At 52.9% G+C, this 24,450-nt stretch overlaps 1 protein-coding gene across 1 annotated transcript; it reads right to left on the bottom strand.

The window, feature by feature from the left end:
- Positions 1-5,822: 5,822 nt before the first annotated feature.
- On the bottom strand, positions 5,823-11,294 carry MLN (motilin). Its single transcript, XM_008693418.1, has 3 exons — positions 11,178-11,294; positions 9,159-9,275; positions 5,823-6,033 (listed from the first exon to the last, which is right to left on the bottom strand). Exons 1-3 carry the CDS (start codon positions 11,292-11,294, stop codon positions 5,869-5,871), a joined length of 399 nt encoding a protein of 132 aa, XP_008691640.1. The 3' UTR covers positions 5,823-5,868.
- Between the last annotated feature and the right edge of the window lie 13,156 nt (positions 11,295-24,450).

The raw sequence follows: 24,450 nt of genomic DNA, 5'->3' as shown, positions 1-24,450 counted from the left end.
TAGGCCCTGCCCGAGGCCAACGCCGAGTGCTTCGAGGGGCCAGAAGAGCCAAATGCCCTTGGACTTAAGTGGGCAGGACAGGCTTCTGGTTGGTGGGATTTTCCGCGAGAGAGGGTAGGGGAAGACCCCCGAGACACAGTCTTGTGTTACTTGCAGATTTAGGTTGGCGACTTCCAAACCCCAGCAGTGCCACTATCAGATGTGTGATCATATCCAATTAACATTTCTAGCCTGCTGGCCAGTAAAGTTGGTAGGGTTGCTATGAGGATTAGAACAGGTAATTTGTACAAGGGGTTCAAAACAGTGCCTGGCACATGCTCCTAAGTGTCTATACTTAACCCCTCTCTCTGCAGCCGCAGCGCTAGAACCTCCCTGCAGGGCACCCTATTTGATTACAGGAAGTCTCTTAGCGGAGAAGCTCCTAAGGGAGGCATGGGGAGGGGTGGCAAATGGAAACAGAGCTATGGCTCGCAGTCTCCCTTCCACCTCCCTCCCCTCTTGGTAAGCCTTCCACATCCTTCTTCAACTCCCTGTCCCAAACATTTGTGGCCGCCCTTGGCCTCTGAGGTTCCATGCCACTGCTACTCCTCTAATTCAGTTCTCCCCTTCCCTGCCTCTCGCCCAGCCCCCGCCTCATCTGCCCCTATTCCTTCCCTGGGTGTGGGCAAGGCCCCTCTGCCGGTGGTTTGCAGCCCTGCCACTTGCTGTACCACAGGGGTATTCCTACACTGGCCACATTGCTGGGAAAATTACAGCCTCTGCTCAGTCAGGCTTCCATTGTTAGCCTCCCCATATCCCCCAACTTAGCTGTTCCCATGTGGTGCAATTTTTCTCACCAAGTGTTGTTTTCCTTTTCTCTGCCTGTGTTTGCACGGAATGCCATGAATTTGATATAGTGATTGCCTAACACATATACCACATAATAGTATTTTATTTCTTTCTGAAGCACTGTTTGCATGACAAATGAGTTGGTAACATTTGTGCAACTCCTTGCAGCTGTGCAGTTCAATATATAAGGAATGAGCCTTTCGGCATCAATACTGGCCCCGTGTATTCTAAGAGGGCTTGAATCTGACGCTTAAACAAAGTGAACGTTCTGGCATTTCGCAGAGTTACGGTCTGTTTCATCACAATGGATCCCAGGGCGATTTAAAAATATGTCCTGAACTGGAGCCGCCCCCAGCAGTGGTCCCCAGCGTGGGCTTTGTCAGCCTGCCTTGCATTTGGGGACGCGGCGGCTGCTACCCGTACCTAGGGCCCAATGAGCCTCACCCGCCAAGCCTGTTGTCTTTTCTCTAGCCTGGAACCCACCATGTTGGCAGCCGTGGCTCTCTGCTCCCATGTGGTCTACCCTCTGCCTCCACGGGGCTTCTAGCAGTTGCTGGATTTGTCTCGCTGGTTCCAACGGGCCTTTGGGCTCGTGCACCACCCCTCACAGCGTGTTTGCCAATCCGTGCTCCCCTGGGGAAGAAGCCTCACCATCGGATTGAGAAAAGTCCATCAGAAAAACCCTCACGAGTCAGTCGTCCCTCTCAGGTCTGGGGCCTTGCCATTTTCCTCCCGAGCTCCCTGTTCCAGTCTGTTCCAGTCCTGCCCCTTTGGTGGATTGATAACCCCTCCGAGGCCCTCCATCCACACTCTCCACCAATCCGCCCTCACCTGCTCGTTGCTGCTCCTGTCCCCCTGAATGGGCCCCCCCACCCTTTCTTCACTGCCCCCCATGTCTTCCCCGCTGCGGGCTCAGCCCTGGTGCTTCTTGCCACCACTGCCTCGTATCAGGAGCTGCTCCTGAGACTCTTTCGGGCACTCTCAGAGTTTGCGTCCAGTGTTGAGTATGGGAATGCATATTTTAAAGCAAAGGGCAATATTGCAAAGTCAGTGGCTGCCCTGCATGCCCCCCTTTCTCCTCACTTTCTTGTGGGTTTTTTTTTTTAAGGTGAGCAGCTCAGGCTGTGGGCGGTCCTCCTGATTTATTAAAGGCAGAAGAGGAAAAACAAGCGCCCGTATCCAAATCTACTTAGTAACCACATCCACGCGTTTAGCAGGGGTGAGGGGCCTCTAGGAGGAGGCTCTGGATTCCCAGAGGGCCGCCGCGCTGCCTGCCGTCCTGCTGACCTCTCTCTGTCTCAGCAGAGCCTTATAATAACAACAGCTATAAATCTTTTAGTGGGTTCCATTCTCCTTCTCCTCCTGCAAAAAGCCCTGCACACATTTATCAGGTCCTTAAAGATGCTGGGGGACTAGGGCCTCGTCACCTCCCCGCCAGCCTCGTGCACTCTCTGGGCTTCCTTGGAAGCACATCATGGGCGGTGCCATGCTGTGGGATGGTGGGGCGCTGGGAGAGTGTGGTTGAAAAGTGGGGGACATAGTGGGTGCCATCTAGGCTCAGGTTTTGACTGGAATGGTCCCAGCGCGGCCCAGCTTCGGGCTGCCTTATCTCCATGCCCCCGGGAAGAGGAGAGCTACCTTTCATCCCTCCAGGTCAATGAGGGGCAACTAGAGTCACAGAGAAATGCCAGAACAGGTATAACGGGCAGTTATGTTGGCTGCTTTTCACAATTCGCTGAAATATAACAAAACTCTCATTCTTTTGGCCACACTTTGATACCTGTGGGTAAAAGTTCCTTTAGAGGCATAGGAATACATTCCTGATGTCAATAACGAATTGTGTATGAAGAAAAATGTAATGCTTTCAGAACATTTTCTTTTGGGCTTTGTCCATGATTAGATTATACTAAATTACAGAGTACAGATATCAGGCAATTACTCTTTGCTTTTAACTATTCAATTTCATGGCAAATCCACGTAGCTCAGTAATTATAAAATCATGCCGATGTGGTTACGGAGAAAATACCTCATCATCTCCATCTTGTGAAGCGAGGTTCAGGTTGCCCTATAATTACCCGTGGTCCTGTTAAGTGTAAAGTACATTCCAAACGAAGAGGGGTAATCTGTAACTCTCTGTAATTGCCAGTGTTCTGGAGAGATTCTTGCCGATTTCCCTGGATAAACCTCAGTAAGATGTGAGGAAGATCGCTGTCCTCATCTGACTGGTTCCACCGGGCACTTTCCCCTCTTCCACCCTGGCTGGGTCCTGGTGCTGGCCGTGGATAGCTTTAACCAAGAGTGGATCTCTCTTTACTTCCCTTTTGTGAAAATATGGTCATTTTTGTCTCGGCTCCGCTCAGGCTATTCTCCCCAACCTCCCCCCTCCCCGGTTTTAATTTCTTCCAGGGCTCTGCATGTCCTGTAAGCAATCGAGTCTGCTGTCCTGGAAACTGGAGGAACTCGTTGGAGAAAAGGAATTATTTGAGCCGATTGTGAGAAATTGAACTGTGGCAGGAGGAGGAAAAGGAGAGAAGAAAGGAGCCGACACATCTACCCAGGCGGCTGGGGCACCATGCATACAGATGCAGGTGGCGGCTGGGTCCCTGTTGCGGCTCATTACTGAGAAGCACATCAGAGGCCACTGGGTGAGGGTCAGGGACAACCGGGCTGCAGCGCTGAGCTTTGAACGGGGCTGTTCTGCAGAACGAACAGCATCCTCATGCCACCTAGGTGCTGGGGCTGTGGAACCAATTCCCATTTTCAGAAATGCAGACTTCCTGGGGCAAGTCACCTAGGGGCCTCATTTCCTCTTTGGCACCTATTTCAACACTGCTGTCCAACCCCAGATCTTAAGGAAAATTCCCCAGTGGGGTGGTGGGCATGGGGGGGCAGGTGTGGGGGGCTGGGGTAGGGGGGAGAGGTGAGCGCCCCCCTCTGGTGATGGGGGAAGGTAGTCTCACTGTAGCAACAGATCTGAGCAGAGAGTGAGGAAAAGACACAAAAGCTGTGTTTTCCGCCTAGAAAGAGACAGTGAGCATTTCGTTTGTTTTTGGAGTGGGTTTCGGGAAATGGCGTGAACGGCACAGCGGAGCTCCGGAGGGCGAGAAGGGGTCTTGGATCTTCCCAACCGCATGCTTTGTAGATTTTCCTGCCTTTCTTGCTCCATTTCCTCCCCTGCCCCGTGCAGCCCTTTCTCCGTTTCTGACAGGGTGTCTTGGCAGGATTTCCCGAGAACTTGCAGCTGGGCTTGGGCTGAACCCTACGTGTCTGGGAAATTGTGTGATTGTGGAGCAGGAAGGGTCTGGGTCCAACGGAAGGTTCTGGTGTCCCTCAGGAGCGCTCAGAGCACCCCAAAGGAGCATCCTTTCTAAGGGTGGGGGTCATCTCTTTCCGCTAACTACGATCTGTGGCTAAGCTCACGCAGTGGTTGGGGTGGGTGGAAATGTGGAAGGCGCAGCATGTCTAATACCTGGTAACCTATGGACAGAGGGAGATGTGGTTCCTCTAAGGGTCTGGTTTATAAATAAATGAACATTCATTAATGCAAAATTAAATTAGAATGAAATTTTCCCATCCAGTTTTGTTTAGAAGGCAGAAATAAGTGGGTTGGCTGTGGAATTTTGCTGCGGATGCTGGAGTGTGTGGTCACAAGACGATAATAATAATAGTGATTTGCTGGTGCCTGTCCCCCTATCTCAAGGCACATATTACCACCTTGCGTTTGCAAAGGCTCATTGAGGTTGAAGGGCTAGCTGGAAGTTACTCAGCAAGGGGTTGAGTGCAGAAGTCTTACAACTCTCCGGCCCATTAGACCTTGAGCTTGACAATAAACAGAAAGGAGACTGGGGTTCAGGAGACCTGAATTCCAGTCCTTGCTCTGCCATGGACTGGATTGTGGGCAGAAAATGCCATCTCTCCTCAGCGGCACAAATCTTCCAGTTCCGTGGATCTGACTTAATATTTGAACGTAGAATTTATCAGAGGCACATGTTTTGCTCCTGTATGTACCACCACTGATGGCCAACTCTCTCTGAGCTTTATTTTTCTTTTCCCCCTTTATGGAATGACCCAAGTTTGACCTTTAAAAATTAAAATATTAAATAAAAGAGTCATTTCTGGATATTTCCCGCTTTATTTGCTGGAAGGGGGCTTGCCTGGGAGAGAGTATTTTCCTTGGGAGCCCGTCTGTTGGCCATGCAGGTTTCGGATTTCACGGCGTTCCTCTGGTGGGAGGGGGCTCCTGGTTTTCCACCTGCTCCCCAGAGGAGCAGTGGAGGAGCGGGCTGTCACTCGTCTGCTGGGAAAAGGGGGGGGGGTTGCAGCTCAGGAACACCAGTGGGTCCGCCTATAAAACTGACTTCCATCTAAACCTGCCTGCGGACTGAGGGAGGAGTGGACACTGTGGGGGAGGGGACAGGTTGCTGACCAGGCAGCTGGAAGCTCGGCCTCTAGCTTTCTCTGTAGCCTGGGGCAAGTCATTTAACCTCCGGTTTCTCCACCTCTAACACTTCCTCCCCGCCTCTCTCCTCTCCTCTCCTGGGAGCTCTGAGAAGTAATTAGTGGCTGTTCGTCAGACAAGTCCTAGCTTTGCACAAGTTACTTGGGCAGACCTGGAACCGGGCAAGGCTATGTGGAGCTCAGGACTTCAAGTTGTAGAACAGATCAAGGAAATGCAGACTTTTGGGGCCAGACTGTTCCAGAGTTCCCTGCCGAGGAACTGCCCAGCCTTGGTGGTGTTTGGAGGAGGGAATGAATATATCTGGAGCAGGGGGAGGGGTGGGTGTGTTGTTGTGGTCCGCTCTGCCTGGAGGCTGGGAAATTCGGGGTCTGAGCCTTCGGGGCAGGGCCTTGAGATGCCCCTGGTTGAGGAATTGGGCCTCCGCGGTCCCCAGTAGCTATCAGAGCCTGCCCTGCTCTGTGATGAGGCTCCCCTCAGAGACAGGGGCACCCTTTCCCGAGAAGACAGCTTCATGCTCTCAGGTGCAAAGCAGCAAAACAAATCGCCGTCTGCAAACCGCACTCAGATGCGCTCCTGGAATATTAACGCGGGGTGGTGAGGCCGGGCCCCAGCCACAGAGGCGCCCGCCTTCCCTTACCGTTCTGGGTGGACAGCAGCGCCTCACTCAGCAGCCCTTCCAGGGCGGCCCGGTACTTTTCCAGCTGCCTGGAGTTCATCTTCATTCCAATTTCCACAGGAGCAGTCAGCTGTGAAATAAGGCAGAGTTAACAAGAAGGAAGAGACACGGAGAGCGCCATTAACCCCTGGGTGCCTTACAAGTGGCAGGAGGGACTGCCAGGAGCCACGCGGCTCTGCGGCGGCCCCATTCTTGCCATCGATCCGCTGGGAGACTCTGGCCTTCCAGGGCCGGCCAGGGAATTCTGGCAGCTCCCCCCAACTCAAACCAGGGGGCTGGATCCTGGAAGTCACCCAAGACTTGCTGGGAGGAGGATCGACAGACGTCCCCTGGTGGGGAAGCTGGGACAGGAGGGGAGGGGTCGGCAGGAAACCCCCTGGCTTTTCCCGTGGGAGGAAACGCTCCCTCCCCCTTCTCCTGAACAATGATAGCTAGTCCCTGGAGCCAGAGAGCACGGGTGTCATTCCAAACGCTTTATGTGTATGAAGCCTCTCAGTAACCCTATGAGGCAGAGACCAGTGGTGTCCCCGTTTTGCAGATGAGGAACCTGAAAACAAAGAGGTAGAATAATTTGCTCAAATCCACACAGGTACTAAGTAGCAGGTGTGACACCCAGGGGCCCTGACTTCAGGGTCTGTGCCACCAGGTGAGACACTCTGGCACTGTGGGGACACAGGCGAGACCCCAGGGAAGCCATCCGGAGGCTCTCATCAAGAGAGGTGGTTATGGCCAAGCCGGCGGGGGGTGGGGGGTGCTGACTGATCTTGCTGTCACCCCCAGAGCTTCCTGCTTCAGTGGTCTTGGTTCACAAGCCAGCCACGATTCCCTGCCTGTCTGGAGAGCTGTGATGGAGGCGTCCCAGGGGCTCCCGGGTTGGGAAACAGGCTGGGGCTGCCTGAAGGGCCACTTGGAGGGTGGGTCCGGTTGCTGTGGGTTTCGGCCTCCAGTCATCCTCTACGCATCAGTGTCCTCACCTTAAAATGAGGAAGCTGGATGGAATGATCTGGAAAGGACCTCCTGACCTGTATATCCTGTTCTAGGGAGATGGAACGGCCTCGCAGAGATGTTCCACAGGATGTAACCCGTCCTTACACTGCTCGGGGTGGAGGTAGGGGGTAATTCTGATTGAGCTCCCCTTGGCCAGCTGAACCAGTCACTCCCAGTTCCTCCTGGGGAGCCCAAGGAGCGGGACAGGAAGGCACACTCCCCTACCCTTGCCACCCAGTGTGGTCACAGCCCCGAGGTCCCTCTCCGGGCCATGACTCACCTCCCTGTTTGTGGACAGCTTGCTGTGGTGGCCGGACAGGGTGGGAGGGTCCTGGGCCGGTGTCCGGCAGGAGGCGGGAGGCGGGAGGGCTGGAGTCTAGCTCAGTGCTGCCCTGACTATTGTGTCCCCCTGGCAAGGCCCTCACTCTCTCTACATATCACTCTCTTCCCTTCCCAGTCCCCTTTACAGGGAAGTGTCCCCCGCTCAGTCCTGGGACCCCCTTCCTTCTCCATCCACTCCCCACCTGGTCCTGGCTTGAAATTCCAGCTAATTGCTGATGCCTCCCACATGGATGTCTCCAGCCCTAAGCTCTCCTGAAGTCCAGTTGTCTATATCCGCCTGTCTGTCCAACGCCTCCACCTGCACGCCCACCAGGCATCTTACAGTTCACAGGTCCTGTCTGACCTCTTGACCTTCCTCCTGCCCTCCTGCAGCCAGCCATAGGCTCCACCGTCTCCATGAGCGGTGAATCCATCCTTCTAGGTCCTCTGGCCCAAACACGGGGCTTGAACTCATGACCCTGAGATTAAGACCAGAGCTGAGATCAAGAGTAGGGTGCTTAAGGGACTGAGCCCTCCACGCCCCTGGGGAGATTCTTTTAAAATGTAAATCTGATCATGTCCCTCCTTTGCTCCAAAGCCCCCAGTGGCTCCCACCTCATCAGAGTGAAAGCAAAGTCTAAACAATAGCTTACAGAGTCCACGGGGTGGTCTCACCTCTCACTTTCTCTCTGACTCCTTCTGCCCCAGCCACTCCAGCCTCCTCACTGATCTCAGAATACACCAGGCCTACTCCAGCCGCAGGGCCTTTGCACTGACTACTCCTGCTGCTTGGAGTGCTCTTCCCCCAGACAGCTTTGTGGTTCAGTGTCTCACTGTCTCCAGGTCTCTGAGCCAATGCCACGTACTCATGAAGCCGGCTCTGACCACCCTATTGAAATTGCAACTCATCCCTCTTTATTCTCTGCTTTATTTTCCTCTAGGCACCTGTCACTACTGGCCACACTATGAAGCTTGCTTTTTATCCTGTTTGTAGTCCATTGCTGGTCCTTCTGGTATCTCATTTCTGGCCCCTCACTGGAGTGTGAGCTCCACAAGGTCAGAGGATTTATCTGTTCTGTTCACTACTCTATCCCCAGGGCCCAGAACCATGCTTCGCACTTAGGGCTCAGCAAGTACTTACTGCCTGGATAAATTAGTCTGTGAAATTAAAGAGCTGCACTGGACAAGTTCAAGGCTGGCTCCGGCAGGACAGTCTGTGCACCCTAACTCAGCACTGACCCGAAGGTCTTGACAGCGTAGTTGTCTCCTACGCTAGGGAGAGGAACCGGCACTCTTGTCATCTGTCCCCTGAGACTGCAGTTGCCTCCTGACTAGTCTCCTGCCTCCGCTTGTGCTGCCCCAGATCTTCCTAAGTCAGATCAGGTGACTTCCCTGCTTTGGAGCCCAGTGACCTTCTAGACATCTTGCCTGGACCACCAGGCCCTGCCAAACTCTTGTCCTGTCCTGGCACGCCCTGGCCTTGAGGGCCTCACACCTACTATGTGCTTCCTGAGCAGGGCCTTTGCACTTCCTTTTCCTTCTGGAATGTTCTTGCTCTAGCTCTTTGCATTAGAGACTCCTTCACGTCATTCTGGTTTCAAATAAAATAAATGTCACCTCCTCTGAGAGGCCTTCCCTGACCCCTCCTCCAGCCAAAGCCATGCCCCCAAGCTCCACCTCGTTATTCTCTATCCTGCCTCCTTATTTGGTGCCTGAAATGGTTTATTGTCTCATTGTTGGTGTCTGTCTCCCTTTCTCCTAGGATGGAGCTTGTTGCCTGAATGTCTGGTTCGCTGCTGTATCCTAGCACAATCTGAGGCTGGCCGGGGGAGCCATTCCCTGCCCCCCCCAACTAGGTTTCTCTGTATTGTTGCCCTGTCTGCTCACCTTGATAACTTGGTTTTCTTCTTCCTCTGTGGGCTCCACAGGATCCAGAGGCCCCACTTCCTCAGACCTCTTCTGTAAAGCCAGGGACTTCTTTTGACTTCTGTTGCGCTCCTTTTCCTAAGGGCAGAACACAAAATGGCACAAAACCCGGGTCTCTCCACTGCCCAGATGGCACTTGCCTGTCTCTGTCCAGGGTGCTAAGTGGCCTGAGCTTCCCATAAGCCAAAAGAATTCCTTTTCCCCAGGTGCCTGTACAACAAGGAGTCCGGAAATGCGATGGCCACAAAGGCTTCCGAGTTGCCCACCAACAGGTCAACTTGCAGAAGAATCCATTCCTTTGTCGTTCTAACACTGCACCCAGGTTGTTACTGTTAATTAAGTTAAAAGGCTGAAAATAATGGCTGCCCTTCGTGCATATTAAGAGTGAAAATGTGTTTTTCTTAGCAGAGAGCCTATAAAAAAGGTGGCAAGACAGCCTAGCCTGTGAGGGCACCGTGGGGTGGCCCAGAAACTGGAGTCCCTGGGAGGTGATTTATAAGAGGCGAGACAGGGAGATGAATTATGGAGGAAGGAGATTGCAGCTTCTTCATAAAAATCCTGGTGCCTGGCAATTACAAGGAGAACCACAGAGCCGATTAATGCAAAGTGTCCTTTGGTTGCCATTTTGCTAGTTTATGTTCTACTGAGTTTGACTGTTTCTGCCCCAAATCTTACGCGGCGTCCTGCTTGCCGGATCCCAGGGCACTGAGATCAGACACACCTCATTCCTCTGGTTTCTCTAATGGCACCCTTGGGATTCAGCTCCCGGCCTTGCCTGAGACATGGTGATTCTAGAACAATGGGCCATCTCTTCTGGGGAAGTGTGGTGGAGGAAGTGTGTTTAGGGAGCCTGCCGCATCTACTCCGCATCTCCACGGCAACCCCTGAAGACAGGGGTGGGGGGGTGGGGGCAGGGGGTCGGGGGGTGGTGGCTGGGGGCAGGGGGCAGCCTTGCCTCTGCAGGGGACACGGGTCACTGGGTCTGCGGCAGCCTGCTCCAGACACAGCATGTAGGTCCAGAGGCCACGCGACCTCCCAGAGAACTGATTCGTGTATCTGTCCCCATTGGAACCTTGGTCTCAGACACATGGGACTCGAAAGTCCCATTTCTTCATCGCCTCAGGTTAGAGAGAAACACCTATCTGCACAAGAAACTCAGAATCCCTTGATATCTAAAGTCGACGTCATGGGGAACAAGGTCTGGCAGTCACTCTTTCGGAGGCCCTGCCGCCTGAGTTCGGTTAAGCCTGCCTGGTTTTCTTCTGGGTTCTCAAGAGGCGGCGGCTCTGGCCAGCACTCCACGGAGCAGCATCTGCTCTCCCACTCTGGGCCCACCGAATCCCCCTCCTTCTCTCTGCAGACGCCCAGCTCAGCTCTCACCTTTTCCCTGCAGGCTGCGACTCGCATCAGCCTGCGGAGACCTCTCCCTCCTCCGAACTTAGCACTTACCATCAGTATCACTTGCTGGGCAATTAATCATGTCCTGCCTCTGACGTCTCCTTTGTTTTCTATTGTTAGTGAATTTTTCATGTGTTTGTATCTTGGCTCCTGAGCCTGCTCCTTGAAGACGGAGGTTCTTAGATCTCTGCCTATGCCTGGCCTCTCACCCGGGGTGGCCCTTTGTATTCCAGGGACGCTCAGCAAATATTTATTGGCTTGTTAATTGAAAATCTCCGCTGAAGGATGGGCAGGGGTGGGAAAAGGTGTCACTCATGGGAGCCGTGGTCACCTTTGAGTGGTGCTAGGGAGGAGTGGAGGTGGCAGGGAGATGGCTGGAGTTTGGGGTTAGCTTGGGTCCAGGTCCTTTGTGCTGTCCTCAATGTGGCTGGCATAGCTGATTAAACGTGGGTTTACCAAAGGGATACTTGTGCATTAGAGAGACTAAGGCCACCTGAGTGCTGAGCAGGGCTCTGAGTCACTTGGGCCACACGGCGGGGGGAGGCAGGCAGCCTGGGCGGTGTGTGTGTGGGGGGGGTTTACCCGAATCTTCTGGAGCTCGCTGTGGGTGAAGATGGGGACGAAGGCTTCTGTCTGGGAGGCCAGCATGGCAGCCACGTGCACCAGCAGCAGAGCAGCCACAGCCTTTCGGGACACCATCCTGGAGCTGGACAGGTCAGCAGGTTTAGGGCGCACACCCCGCCTGTAGCTGTGACCATAAGTGAGCCACTTAGCCTCCCCTGATGTGGGTGCGGAGCTTGACCGGAGGAGCTCAGAGCCCCTTCTATGTCGCAGAGCCAGGGGAGGTGAGCAAGCGCCTGGGAGAGGCTGCCTGGCCCCTGCCGCACGCTGGCGGAGAAGCATTCCACATGTCAGCCCCCCTCTTTGTTACAGCTGACGTCTTCCAGGGCCAGCGGGGCTCATGAAGTGGGAAAGACCCCATGTCTCAGAAAAAAGACTAGCTTATCAACAGAATGGTGCCCCCCTTGAGCCCCCCCTGCTCCCTGAGCTGATGAGGATGACCAAAGGGATGGACCCGGGCCCAGATGACCCCGGCCCTCTCCGAGAGTGCCAGACGGAGACTCTGGGTCTGGAGAGAAAGGGGCTGGAACCCTCTGCCCAGATGGAGCCAGAGCCAAATGGAAAATTTCAGCAGGAAGCAGCAACCAAGAGCTGGAAGTGGGGTCTCCACCCCTCTGGGGGCCAGCACTGGCTCTGGAACAAGACTCTCCTGAGCTCCAGCTAGTTAGCTGCCTATTGGTCATCTAGAAACAGCAGGGAGTCTGTCTGTTCCCTGCAACCTCCTCTCCCGACCCTCAGGGCTGGGGGTGCCTGTGTGCGTGCGTGGGGCCTCCTGCATCCTAGGAAGAGGGTATGTCTGGATTGGCGGGCAGGAGGGGCAGCCGCAGACACCCGCCAGGAAACAGGTGGGCGTGGTGACCCCAGCAGAGCAAAGGCTTAAGAAACAGAGTTAGTTGGGCAGACCTCGAGCCAGGTCCGGATGGTCCTGCGGTGGAGGCTGGGGGAGGGTGCTGCCTGCTGCTCCCCAGCCTCAGCTGATTCCTCACCCGGTGCATCGTGCCCCCTTCAAAGCCCTCTCCTATACGATCCGCCCACTCACCTGGGAGCAGGTGCAATCTGGGGAGGGGAGGAGACCTAGACAGGTGAGGGGATTCATTCAAAGGTGGTGGGGGCTAGAAGGCTAGCCTTCTGAGATCTGCTGCTTGGCCCTGCGCCCCACTCCACGTTGCCTCTGCCTACAGAAGGTGGAGAAAGGCATGGCGGGGGGCAACCTGCTGAATGCTTTCCGGGCCCCAACATTCCTTTGTTGAGTGGGGGACCAGGCCCCAGAGCAAGGAGGGGAGACCGGCGCAGCCTCTGCGGCAGGTGGAGTGGGGGTAATTATAAGGTTGCAGATAAACAGCTCGGGGCTCCCATAGCCCTTGGGCAGCCTGGATTCTGTTCACAGGAGAAGGTCCTGCCCTGGACTGGCCTCCAAGCTTCTCTGCAGGTCCAACCCCAATTACTCCTCTGGGGAGAATCGTCCAGGGCTGTGGGCTTCCACCCTGCCCCTCCTCCAGACCCTTCTTCTCAGTCACCTGAAGACCCCTCTGCTAAGCAGGACACTCCCTCTGCCTTCTTTCGTCCTGCTGTCTCCGTCCTACTTTCTCCCTCCATCTGGCTAACACTCCATGAGAAAGAACGTGAGAGCTCAGCCCGCCAAAGCCTCCCATGCTAGCTACATGCCAATTCCTAGCAGGGACCACCCACCCATGGAAGGCCACCTCTGGGGAAGCCGAGACCCTGTCCGAAACCCCAGGAGGATCTGGAGCGGAGCAAGGGTAGTGGGGGTGGAGGGCTCCCAATCACTATTCTCCCTCTCTGTTCCTCTCCTTTCCCTATGGAGTCTGTGGGGCTCGACTTCCCTCCCAGTGGAGACGGATGTGTCACTTTATGGTGTCCCATTTCCTTCACGGAGATGTTATAGAGCCCTTTTCATTCTGGTGTTCACATTTAATTCCCTTCATAAGAATCAATAAAAACTTTAAATAAAAAAAGGAAAAATCCAATCACTGCTCATTTTCTTGATCCAACTGGCAGTTGGCATGTCACCTACATTCATTTGTGTTCCTGGGAGCTCGGAGTGGGAGAGCTTTCACTGTACGATGAGATACTGACTTCGCTTTTCCATCTCCACGGATGGGGCTCCAGCCTCCAAGCGATCAGCTCTGGATAAGGGGGCGCCTGTCCCTCTGTCCCCTCCCACAGTAGCACCGGCCCTGGTGAGTCTGGCCTCATCATACACTCTCCCTAGGGACCAGCTTTACCGTTAACTTTCCAGGGTGAAGCCTCCGTGCCAAGTGGGGTCCTGTGTCCATGCTGAGCTCTGGCTTGGGTTCCTGGCCTGCAGTCAATGGCACCACGCACCCCAGACAGCCTCTCTTTTGCCAAGAATTGTACCCACCTGCTCCTTCCTCCATGCCTCAGGGCGGTCCTGCTTTTGCTCACACTATGTGTGGCGTTAACCTGCTGTCTTGGAAATCGGCTCAGTGCCTTCAGTCGGAAGCCTAGCTAAGTATTGGAAGGTGGCAGAGGGGCCATAGGGGAGATCTCTGGACTGGGCTGGCTCTGCTCACACCCCTGTTCTGCCCTGGGGCTCACGCTGAACAGCCTCCCCCCTTCTATGGCTACTCACAGCAGGGCGGTCTGAGCGGGGCTGGTGGAGTCTGTCTCTGCTTGTCCTCTGGTATCTGGCTGATCTGACCTGTCTTTATATCTGGTATCCAGCTGGTCTGATGGGCCCTCCAGCCCTCCCTTGGGAGCCCATTAACCTTTGGCCACACCTTGGGGGCTTTGGGTGGGGAGCCTGAATTCTTGGAGTTCATGGAAACAGCAGGCAGGGCCTGCCACGTGTGGACTTCTGGGGACTTCCTGGAAGGCCTCTGCCTCCGGCGACGGTCAGGATGTGGTGGAGGCCAACTCGCACCCAGTTGGCACTCTTGGGTCCACCTAGAACTCAGCTGCCCGGGGATGCCTAGGTGGCTCAGTCAGCTAAATGTCCAAAGGGCTCAGGTCATGATCCCAGGGTCCCCGGATTGAGTCCCGTCCTGGGCTCCCTGCTCAGCGGGGAGCCTTCTTCTCCCTCTGCCCTCTGCTGCTCCCCCTGCTTGTATGCTCTCTCTCTGACAAATAAATAAAAAAACATCTTAAAAAAAAAAAAAGAAAAAAGAACTCAGCTGCTGCTGGGAGGTTCATTTTAACCAAAGCCCTTTCTTTTTTGTTACTTAAATATACAATGTCATTGAGCGTCTCCAGGCCAGCTCTTTAGCAATCAGATTCTCTGTTGGCCTGTCAGAGAGAGTGCTGTATTGGAAAGATAACTTGTCTTCAGCCTTCCCCCACCGAAGCCCCTCACACAAGAAAGAAAGGGTTCAGGAGTGTGTGGCAATTTCAATCGATTACTGAGAAGGAAATGGCAATCCAGACCCAGGGCTGTGGAGCACGGGGAGCTCCGTGGGAGCCGAGGAACTCTGCAGAAGGTTTATAGGTTTGTAGCCTAAATGGGGCGATGAGATGCCTATCCGGGAGCAGTTCATGGTACTGTGAAATCAAATGGCAAATTGAAAGATTTAAAGAGGGAAGAGGGAATGTAATGTGGAATCAGACAGGGCTTGCTGCCGCGGCTGGCCGGTGCCGCTTCTGGAACACCGGCACGTCCGGCACCACTCAGGGAATGCTCGACACTCAGGTTCTAATTAAGCCTCAGCAATGCCATGACGTTGGTGCTCCTATGTCGCCCATTTTGCAGATAAGGAAACTGAGGCACAATTAAATAGCTCCTCTGTGACCCCACTGCAAGTTCTCTCTCTCTTCTTTTAAGTAAGCTCTACCTGCAACATGGGGCTCAAACGCACTACCCTGAAATCAAGAGTTGCATGCTCTACCGACTGAGCCAGCCAGGTACCCCCAAGGTCTCTTTATACAGGGTCAAGGCTGGACGTGGCCAGATGTGGCAGCGGTGGGAGTGGGGGCTTCTGGGATGCAAGGCATAAATAGGTGTGCAAAGGATGGCACAGGATGGGGGGGGGTCACAGGGAGGTCCCCTCTGAGGGTTGGGAGAGGGTCATTCCAGGGTCTGAGTGTGTGGGGTCCTTAGAAACCAAGCAGAAGGATTTGGATTTGATGGGGGGAGAAATTGGGACCCTTCTGGTGCCTTGAAGGGGCTTTTTGACAATGCATCATGCTGGACAGTCATGCCATGGTGGGGCACAGCCATTGGGGCAGGGTGAGGAGGAGAGGCTAGGAGGAGGCTGGGCAGAGTGAGTGTGAGGTCCAGAGGGTCTGGACTAGCAGAGGCCTTTTCCCCAGGTAAACCTTCCAGAGTGGCTGCTGCAGACATCCAGATGGGGATTGCTTCTGGTCCAGGAATCCCTCCCCTGTCAGTCTTTCAGTCTGCTGTGGCTCTTCCCCTAAGAAAGAAACAAATGCCTGGCGTGCTTCAAACCCCACCCACACACCCTCTAAATCCCCTGCCCAGCGAGGCTTCCTGCTGGCAGGGTCTCTGCATTCCACTCCAATGCCAGGTCAGACCTCCCCCAGCATGCGATCGGCTGCTGTCATTCCACACGTGCGCTGGGTCTCTGCAGTCTTTGAGATTTGGCCCAGAGGAATTAGAGCTTGCGGGGCTTGAAACTGAGATGCCACTGCCCACCCTGCCCCAGGTTGCAAGAGTGGCTTTTAAGACGTGGTCACACACCTCGGCGGAGGCAAGGTAGCATGGGGGCAGTGAAGGAGCTCTGCTTCCCGGCTCTGGGAGGTTCCATCTGTACCAGGGACTCCTACTGGAGCTGGGGGGGGGGACAGGTCGGCACCTGCTTCTCCAGCACATAGAGGTGGCCCCCGTGGGCCAAATCCAGCCTATGAGCTAAGAGTAGTTTTTACATTTTTAAATAATTCCAAAAAATCAGAAGAAGAAGAATATTGGTGATGTGTGAATTTATACAAACTTTGAATTCCTGTGTCCATAAATAAGGTTTTATTGGAACACAACCACTCTCATACATTTATTTATTGTCTGTGGCTGCTTTGGGACGACAACAAGAGAGTTGAATAGTTGGACAGAGACATTAAGACCCACAAAGCTGAAAATATTTATTATTTGGGCCTTCTAGGAAAAGTTTGCTTACCCTTGGCCTCGACAGTGTCTGAGCGTGGAAGGTGCTCGATGTGTAGAAAATAACAGCCAGACATCCTACGTATCAGCTTTTTAAAATCTCACAACACTCTGAGGCTAGTGTGGATAATATTCCATTGTATAGGTGGGAAAACCGAGGTGAAGCAATGGGCAGGTCACAATGGGCAGGGCCCAAGGTCACAGCAGTTAAAAACAGCAGGGCCCAGATTCAAACTCGAAGTGGCTTCAGAGTCCGCCTGATGTTTGATGAGTGAGCACGGGGATGTTTACAGCTGGGAAGGCCCTTCATAGTGCCCTGTGGAAATTCTACAAACTGCCACTTTCTCTTTTTTTTTTTTTTAAGATTTTATTTATTTATTTGACAGAGAGAGACAGCCTGTGAGAGAGGGAACACAAGCAGGGGGAGTGGGAGAGGAAGAAGCAGGCTCCCAGCGGAGGAGACGGATGTGGGGCTCGATCCCAGAACGCTGGGATCACGCCCTGAGCGGAAGGCAGACGCTTAACGACTGAGCCACCCAGGTGCCCCTGAGCCAGCCAGGTGCCCCCTGCCACTTTCTCCTAAGCCAGCCCCCCAGCAAGGTGTCTGAGCATGACCCAGTCTGAACAGCCCAACTGTGAAAACCACAGGGTGTTCTGGTGTGTTCTTGGATTTGGAGAGGCCAGACCTGGACCTGGGGACCTGGGGAGGATGGTGGGCCAGGCCATCTGCCATGCACAGGGGATAATTTGAAGCCTCTCCCCATCACCCCTCTACACCAGGCCTCTGAGACCTGTGCCCTGCCTCTGCTGGGCCAGTCCAGGCTCTGGTCCAGAGACACTCCGTCTGAGAAATGATAGGAACCTGGGAACCCGAGACAGGCCCACGATGAGAGATGGGGAGAAGGGAGGTGCTGGAAGCAGTAAATAACCCGGGATCAATTTTCTGGGCGTGAATAGCATTATCCTAGAGCTCTCCTGTGATTCAGTACTTCTGATCCAAGCAGTTTGCAGGGTTACAATATGATATCTGCAGTTTGGTCTGGAAGAAAGGCAAATTGGGGTTCACGGGGAGCTACTCTTTGTAACGCAGAGGAGCACATGGACTAGTGGGGGGCTCTGCTGTGGTCTCTGCTCTGGGGTCACAAGCTGCAAGGAGGAAGGGGCCTCTCCTTTGTGCCCCTCTTGGCTGCCGATCGTGAGGGTCAGCTCATGAGGAAGCATCCCACCAGGAGAATGTCTTCTCTCTCCTCTCTGTCAGGTGCCTTGGTCCTCGAGGTGTATTTTCAGCTGGCAGGCGTAGTGCTTCAGAAATGGAGAGACGGGTAGATAACGAGCCTAATAACGGCTACATTGTCTTTACCATGAACACCTTCTCTCCCTACAAATGCTCAATTAGTGACTATTTCTCCTGCTAGGAACTGGACAAAAATAAAAGGAAGGCATAATCTGATGTTCTTCCTTCTCTGAACGGGGACCGCCTCAGATGTGCAGCGGCTGAAGCAGAGGGGAGACAAAAAACCTAACCCACGTCTGGGAAAGGAAGTTCACAAAACTCAGAGGAAACGACTCAAACCACATGTGGGCACTTGATTGCCTCTTTCCCCCATGTTGGGCAGAAGTCTTAGCAGTTCAGCTCTCCTCTCCTCATGACCTTGAAAATATTGTTTGCTGGGTACTGCATAACATCTTCATTAATGGCCTGGAACAGGGAGGCAACGGCATGTTAATTAAATTTGCAGATGATACTAAATTGGGAGATGTAGCAAACATCAGGGAGGACAGAGCCCTAATACAAGAAGATGTCGGGAGGTTGGAACTACAAGCTGGTAAAGGCCAGGTGAGCTGCTGGACATATGTCACCAAGGCCCCGAGGACATGAGATGAGGATGTGGACGGTGAGGAGAGGCCAGCAGAGAAGGAAAGCTACAACTGGGGTGACCTGGGAAGGGGGGTGGGAAGCATGATGGTGTACACATTGCCCTGTTTTCCAGATGGCTCCCTCAAAGAGGCAGAGGATGGTGGCTAGAGGAGGACAAGAGTTCAGATGAGTCAAAATCACCCAGAGATTGCTGGGAGTGCCAAAGCTTAAGGTATAAAAATGAAAAATGAAAGGTTTCGAAAGGCCAGCTTGCCCAGAATGCTGGTAAGAATTAAATGTGCATTCCCGACGTTGAACAAAGGCCAAGGACAGGCAAAGAACGCAGTGTCTCAAGTACAGGAGCAGTGGGGGCGGTGGGGGGGCGGGGTAGCCGCAGCTCCACCTGCAGACGGCCCTCCCGGGGCGGGAGCTGTGTGACTGGGCTCATGAGCACAAATACTGGTCAACGGTGATGGCATTTCAAACTAGGGTGAGCCAGGCACCCCTGGGCGGCTCAGTTGGTTAGGCGTCTGCCTTAGGCTCAAGTCATGATCCCGGGGTCCTGGGATTAAGCTCCTTACTCAATGGGGAGTCTGCTTCTCCCTGTCCCTCTAAACCGCCCCCCCCGCCCCTGCCGGCTTGTGCGCTCTCTCTCTCTCTCTCTCAGATAAATAAATAAAATCTTAAAAAAAAAAAAAAAACTAGGGCAAGCAAAGCACTGAAAGATGTATTTTAGGCAACAACAGTGCCCTGGCCCATGGGACCCAGGTTTTGGTGACCTGTGGGGTATTTTTATTCTTTTCCTTCTATGGCTCAGGGTCTTTTTTAAAAGTCACAAATGATTTGTTCAGAACTGATACACAGCAGACACCATATACCAGGAGCCCCCTGGTATAGAAATAGTGTGAGTGGAAAGGAAAACACAAACTCGGGGAAGGTCCGTCCAGGGTTAATTTCCAATTTGTTGAGCTGCTTGTGTGTTACACCTGATACTTGAATTAACATTCCTGCATCTCCGACTTCCTGTTGAGTCCATTCAATGTGCACCAACAACCCTGGACCCAAAACAATCCAATAAAATGCTTTCCTGTTAAGTTCAGCTCTATGGATTATTGACAGCGTGCGCAGAATTTGGGGACTCGGTTGTTTTACAATAGCATTCCTGCCGACTTCCCGGTCAATACTTCCCTGGGTGGCTAATATACTCCTAGAAATGTCCCAGTCGCTAACGTGCTTCTGGGTTCCCTTTCTATTTATGGGGGTTTATCACAAAAGCTGCTGCTATAAAACTTCAAAAAGAGGTCACATAACTTTTTTTCCAGGGACGATGCAGGTGCTAAGAGCTGAGTCTATGGGCTGGACTTCAGTGGGATTTGTTTTTTCTATTCTTTCTGTTAATTGAGCTGGTGACACCAAGTCTCCTTTTAATTGAATTTTAAATATATGTACTTATAGTTTTATAGAGATGATGGATGTGTGTGAAGGGAAAGCAGGTGGCATTGGGAGTGACGAATTAATTATAAGGGAAGCCAAAGCCTCTCTTTTCTCTTCAACTCCTTCAGGGCAGGCGGCTCCCAGCACCCTGATCCGAGGTCAAGAGGTGCTAGAACAAGGAGTCAGGGACAGCTGACACCTTTCCATAAGTGATTAAGGAAGTCAGTGCTTGAGAAAATTTCGCGCTTTCATGTTTTAGAAGGAAAGAAATCTCCGTAGAGGTTTTACGCCATGTGGATGGGAGCCAAAATTATTTCAAATGTCAGCCTAATCCAGGGTAGATTCAGGTAAAAGGAGCCAGGTGTCCAAACTTTTCCTCTTCCATTGCAACGATGGACCTCATTTGTTGACTTCCCCACACCTGCCGGGCTGGCGGGTTTTGGATTTGGGGGGCTGCCGGTGGCTGCTGATGGGAACAATGGGTCACATGCCACTTCTGCCATTGACACCTGTGGCAGCAGTCACGCAGACCTCCTTCCCACCAGCCCACTCTGGAGGCAAGTGGCAGGGCAAAGAGGCGATTCTGGTTCCTCTGTGGTCCATGGCTAGTGTGGGGTGACTAGTGGGGTCTGGGCAATTGTGCAGGACAATGAAGGAGGGTGAGTTCACCCAGGAATTGAGCAGAAATTGTTGGTCTGGTGCTCAGGAGCCATTCACAGCTCCAGCCCCTTCATCAATGTCTGGCTGAACAGAGACCTGGTCTGCCACCACAGTGAGTGTGCTCCTTAGGTCCTCAACCCTTGTGGTCGCCCGTGTGGCTCACCTAAGTGAGGCTTGTGCCAGGTGGGCAGGTCCTAAAATCGCAGTTGGGATAGTAGGGCAAGCCAGAGGGACCACAAGAGCCAGGCTGGGGGCAAGATGAGCTCGGAGAGAGTGACATAGGTAGTGGCAAGCTTCGGCTACTCCTACCAGGATCTTGAACAAGAACTGCCCTGAGCAGCTCTGAAGACAGTGCGTTAGAGCTCGTCCTCACCTCCCCTGGCAGCACTCGTTCCTCTTTTTCCTTTTCTACTTCCTGGAATAATATTTCTCTTGGAAGAGCAACCAAGTTACTAGGGAACTGCAGCCAAACAACACTGCAGGACTTTGAGAGAACACCCCCAGGTCCCAGGCAAGGCCCAATCATAGTGGTAATTCATCTAATCATTATTCACCCAGGGCTCTTCTCCTGAGTGTTTGACTGTCAGAACTGAATTCCACCCCAAAGAAAAGCTATCCTCAGAGAAGATTTGCAGTTGTCCTTTGTAAAAGGAGAGAAAAAAGGGGGAATTTCTTTAAAATAGGCACGTGTAAGCTCCCAAGGGACAGGAGGCATAAATTGCAAGAACAGCTCCAATCAAACTTGAATCCTCCTGGTTTAGGATTTTGCTAAGGAGGATGGAATTTGAAAGGAAACCGAGTATCCCGACTCACTTCCAAGTCACATCAAGGCAGTCAGCTTGTGACAGGAAGATAACCTGCAGGAGGGCTTTATTTGATGTGAAAAGGGTTAACGTCATTTTAGCAGATTAGAAATTCTCTGGGTCTCTTAGGAATGAAAAGCAAATTCAGAGCTTTTACATGAAGGAGTGTGCATAAACCCTTTTTAGACACTGGAAACAAAAGGGGGGAAATGGCCAGACTTGCTTTATGTTTGACACAGGCTCATGAAGATCGTGAGTTTTATGATTCTCATTTTACGGATGGCCTTGCTGGGTGGTGGGTAAGTAATGAGGGGAAAGGTAGGACTATGTTAAAAGCACCAGCCATCGAACCAATCAATGAATAGTTAATGATCACCTCGGCAGGGTTCAACTCTGTGCTAGGCGCTGGGTGGGGTGGAGGCAGTGGACACTGAAAACATACGCCAGCCTAGCCCTGCAGGAGCGTATGCTCTGGTTGAGAAGGAAAGATGACAGCAAGGAGCCAACGCTGAACACCGTGAGGTGGCAGTAAGCTCTGGAGGACTCCAGAGGAGAGAACTTCTTTAAAGCCAGAGTCATCAGTGGGGTGGGTGAGCAGAGTAGTGGGAAAGCATATAAGCCTCAGTATGCTCTCCACTGCCACGTCACCATCTCTCCCTTTTCCTTCTTTCGCTCCCCTTGTTGCTGCATCCCTCTGCCCTCAGCACCTCCCCACGCCCCACCTCTACCCTCCCCAGAGACTGGAGACACATTTCAGGCCAGCCGTGTTATTGGATTTTAAATGATGCTATGGCTTTTTAATTCTTGCTTTAATTGCCTTTCTGTGCAGGGCACTGAGAATGGTTGATTACGAGGCAACTGGGCCTGGCGGTGACATTCCTTATCCGATGTCCCTTCAAGGTGCAGTGAAAGGGACATGCTCTTAGGGCCTCAAGAGTGGACTTTTATTCGGCCTAGCCCTCAGCATCCTCCAGCTCTAAGGCGCCCGGTGCTTGCTCCAGCCTGGGGCGCTGTCCGTGGTGCTGAGGACCCCAGGCTGCCCGACTTAACCAGGTTCTCTGGACACCCCAGGGCACACCTTTCTGCAGCTTTAGAACTTGGGGGGCTGAATAATTTTTTTAATTTCTAATTTTCTTTTAGAGAGGAAAGGGAGAGAGAGAGAGATATGGGGGTTGGGGCAGAGGGACAGGGAGAGAGAGAATCCTAGGCAGGCTCAAAGCTCGGGGCACAGCCTGATGTGGGGCTTGATCCCATGACCCTGAGATCATGACCCGAGCTGAAATCAAGAGCTGGATGCTTAACTAACTGAGCCACCCGTGCACCCCTGGAGGGCTGAATAATTTAAACAAAGGGATATATTTCCCCTTCCCCTATGAGTAGCAAAACAACCTCTGCTGCATCTCTGGGAAGATTACCCCTCGTTCAACAGTACTCAGCAACCCTGCTGGGAGCTGGGAGAATAAGCAAGGTGTGTGGGCAGCCTCCACTGTGGTGTTCCTGCTGTGGGTGGGGCTCACTATTAGCAGGCAAGAGAGAGGAGCCCTGAGAAGAAGAGCCAGCCCAGCCCTCCTTCCCTCAGCCTCTGGCTTTGTCAGGCTCATATGGGGACAGCAGGTCCAATATGTCCCCTTATCATTCATGACAGGCCCAGCACTGTGCCAAGAAGAAGGCCCTACTTTGTCCTAAAACATAGCTGCTTAGCGAGGCCAGGCTGTCACAGACCAGCACCACACAGACCCACGCAAGCAGGTGCTGCGTGGGGCCGGGAGGGCTCATTAGAGAGGAAACAATCTGGGTGTGGCACTAACTGTGCTGCTGGGCAGCAGACCTTTCCTTCACCCTCCAACTCACAAGCTGCCTTTCCCGAGGTCCCGTAGGACCCTTTCAGGCCTGGGTCCAGCTTGAAGCTGTAGTCCATCTTGTCAGTTCAGATGAAAGATTGGACACTAGAGGTCATATCGCCCCCCTAGGCAGGGCTGGACCAGCCAAAGAACCTGTAGGAATGCAACCCCACTAGCTTACAAGTAGTTAATCAGCACACCCTTAAGATATAATCTTTATATGCCTGATGAACCAGATGTACCTAATGAAATCTCTAACATAAACAATAAAGATATGTTTCAGATTCCAAGTTTCCTGAGATGGAAAAGATCTCCGGGAAACCAGATGAAGCTCCACCAGAGCACCTGCTAGCATGACCTCATGGGCCTCCCATCAATGGCATTCACCTTCTCAGGAGACCCCTGGCCTCACATTTGCCCTTAAAAACCCTCACTTACAAGCCACTGGGGGAGTTTGGGACTTTTGAGAGTTAGCTTCCCATTCTCCCGAGTGGCACCATGCCAATAAATAGCCTATGTTTCTTCACTGCAAGAGTTCAGCGTCAGTTTTTATTGGCTTGTTGTGCACTGGGTGGGCAAATGCTCACTTGACTCAGTTACAAGCTCAGGTTCCAGGAGGGGTGCCCATGCCCCACCCCGACTTGGCCCCTGTTCTATCCTACTCGCTCCTCTCTGGGTTTCTGTCTGTTCTCTAAACGTTCTTCCTTTCCTCTCTCACACCCTGTCTTACAGCTCCTCGTTGAGTAGCTACATCTGATGGGCCCCTGTCCACAGTTGTCAGCCACCTTTCTCCCCCTTTCCTCATCCCCCTGCCAAGCTTAATCCACCTGGAAGCCTCCCGTAGTCAACAGATCCTGGTCACGGTCAATGACCAGGGGACTGAGTGTCTGTAAGAAACAGGAATGTAGTCCATCTCCTTGGGGGCTCAACTCTCTCTGGGACAGAAGTGGGCAGGAGGACCAGGCCCCGAGGGGGCAGATTCTAGATTCTTTACCAAGCTTGCTGAGGCCATCTCCAATAGCCATCTCCAATGTGTGTCTTCCCCAACAGCACCAAGCAATTCTGTGACATCAGTTGGTGTCCGTCAGTTTAACTCAATTCTGATACTATCTATCTAGACGGCTCACTCCCACAAGACTGCCCTCATTTCAAATACTAATCAGAAGTCCAGGTTGTGACCTGTGCTTCTGACTGGTTGGCTATAAACTGGAGATTCCCCATGAGCCCCTCCTTGGGTTTGATTGATTTGTTTACAGAAGGCAGCTTCTGTGACTTGTAAGCTTACGTTTACCAGTTTATTATAAAGGATACAGATAAACAGCCAAATAAAGAGGTATGCAGGGTGGGGTCTAGAAGAGTCCCAAGCACAGAAGCTTCTGTCTCCACGGAACTGGGGTCCATCACCCTCTTGGCATGTGGTTGTGTTCCCAACTCAGAGGATCTCTGAACCCTGTCCTTTTGTGTGTGTGTGTGTGTGTGTGTGTGTGTGTGTGTTTGTGTTTTAATAGGAGTTTCCTTACATCAGCACAATTGATTAAATCATTGG

This window comes from Ursus maritimus, unplaced genomic scaffold, assembly GCF_017311325.1.
Source record: "Ursus maritimus isolate PB19 unplaced genomic scaffold, ASM1731132v1 scaffold_30, whole genome shotgun sequence".
NCBI lineage: Eukaryota > Metazoa > Chordata > Mammalia > Carnivora > Ursidae > Ursus > Ursus maritimus.
Note: the sequence above shows the minus strand (reverse complement) of the source record. Positions and strands in the feature narration are given on the sequence as shown.

What these genes read in the sequence shown, in the direction of transcription:
- MLN (XM_008693418.1), bottom strand. Translation starts at nt 11,294, where the DNA reads ATGGTGTCCCGAAAGGCTGTGGCTGCTCTGCTGCTGGTGCACGTGGCT. An exon ending in GCGAGCTCCAGAAGATTCGG is followed by an intron (nt 9,276 to 11,177) that starts GTAAACCCCCCC and finishes TTCTGCCCTTAG; the next exon opens with GAAAAGGAGCGCAACAGAAG. An exon ending in AAGAAAACCAAGTTATCAAG is followed by an intron (nt 6,034 to 9,158) that starts GTGAGCAGACAG and finishes CTTATTTCACAG; the next exon opens with CTGACTGCTCCTGTGGAAAT.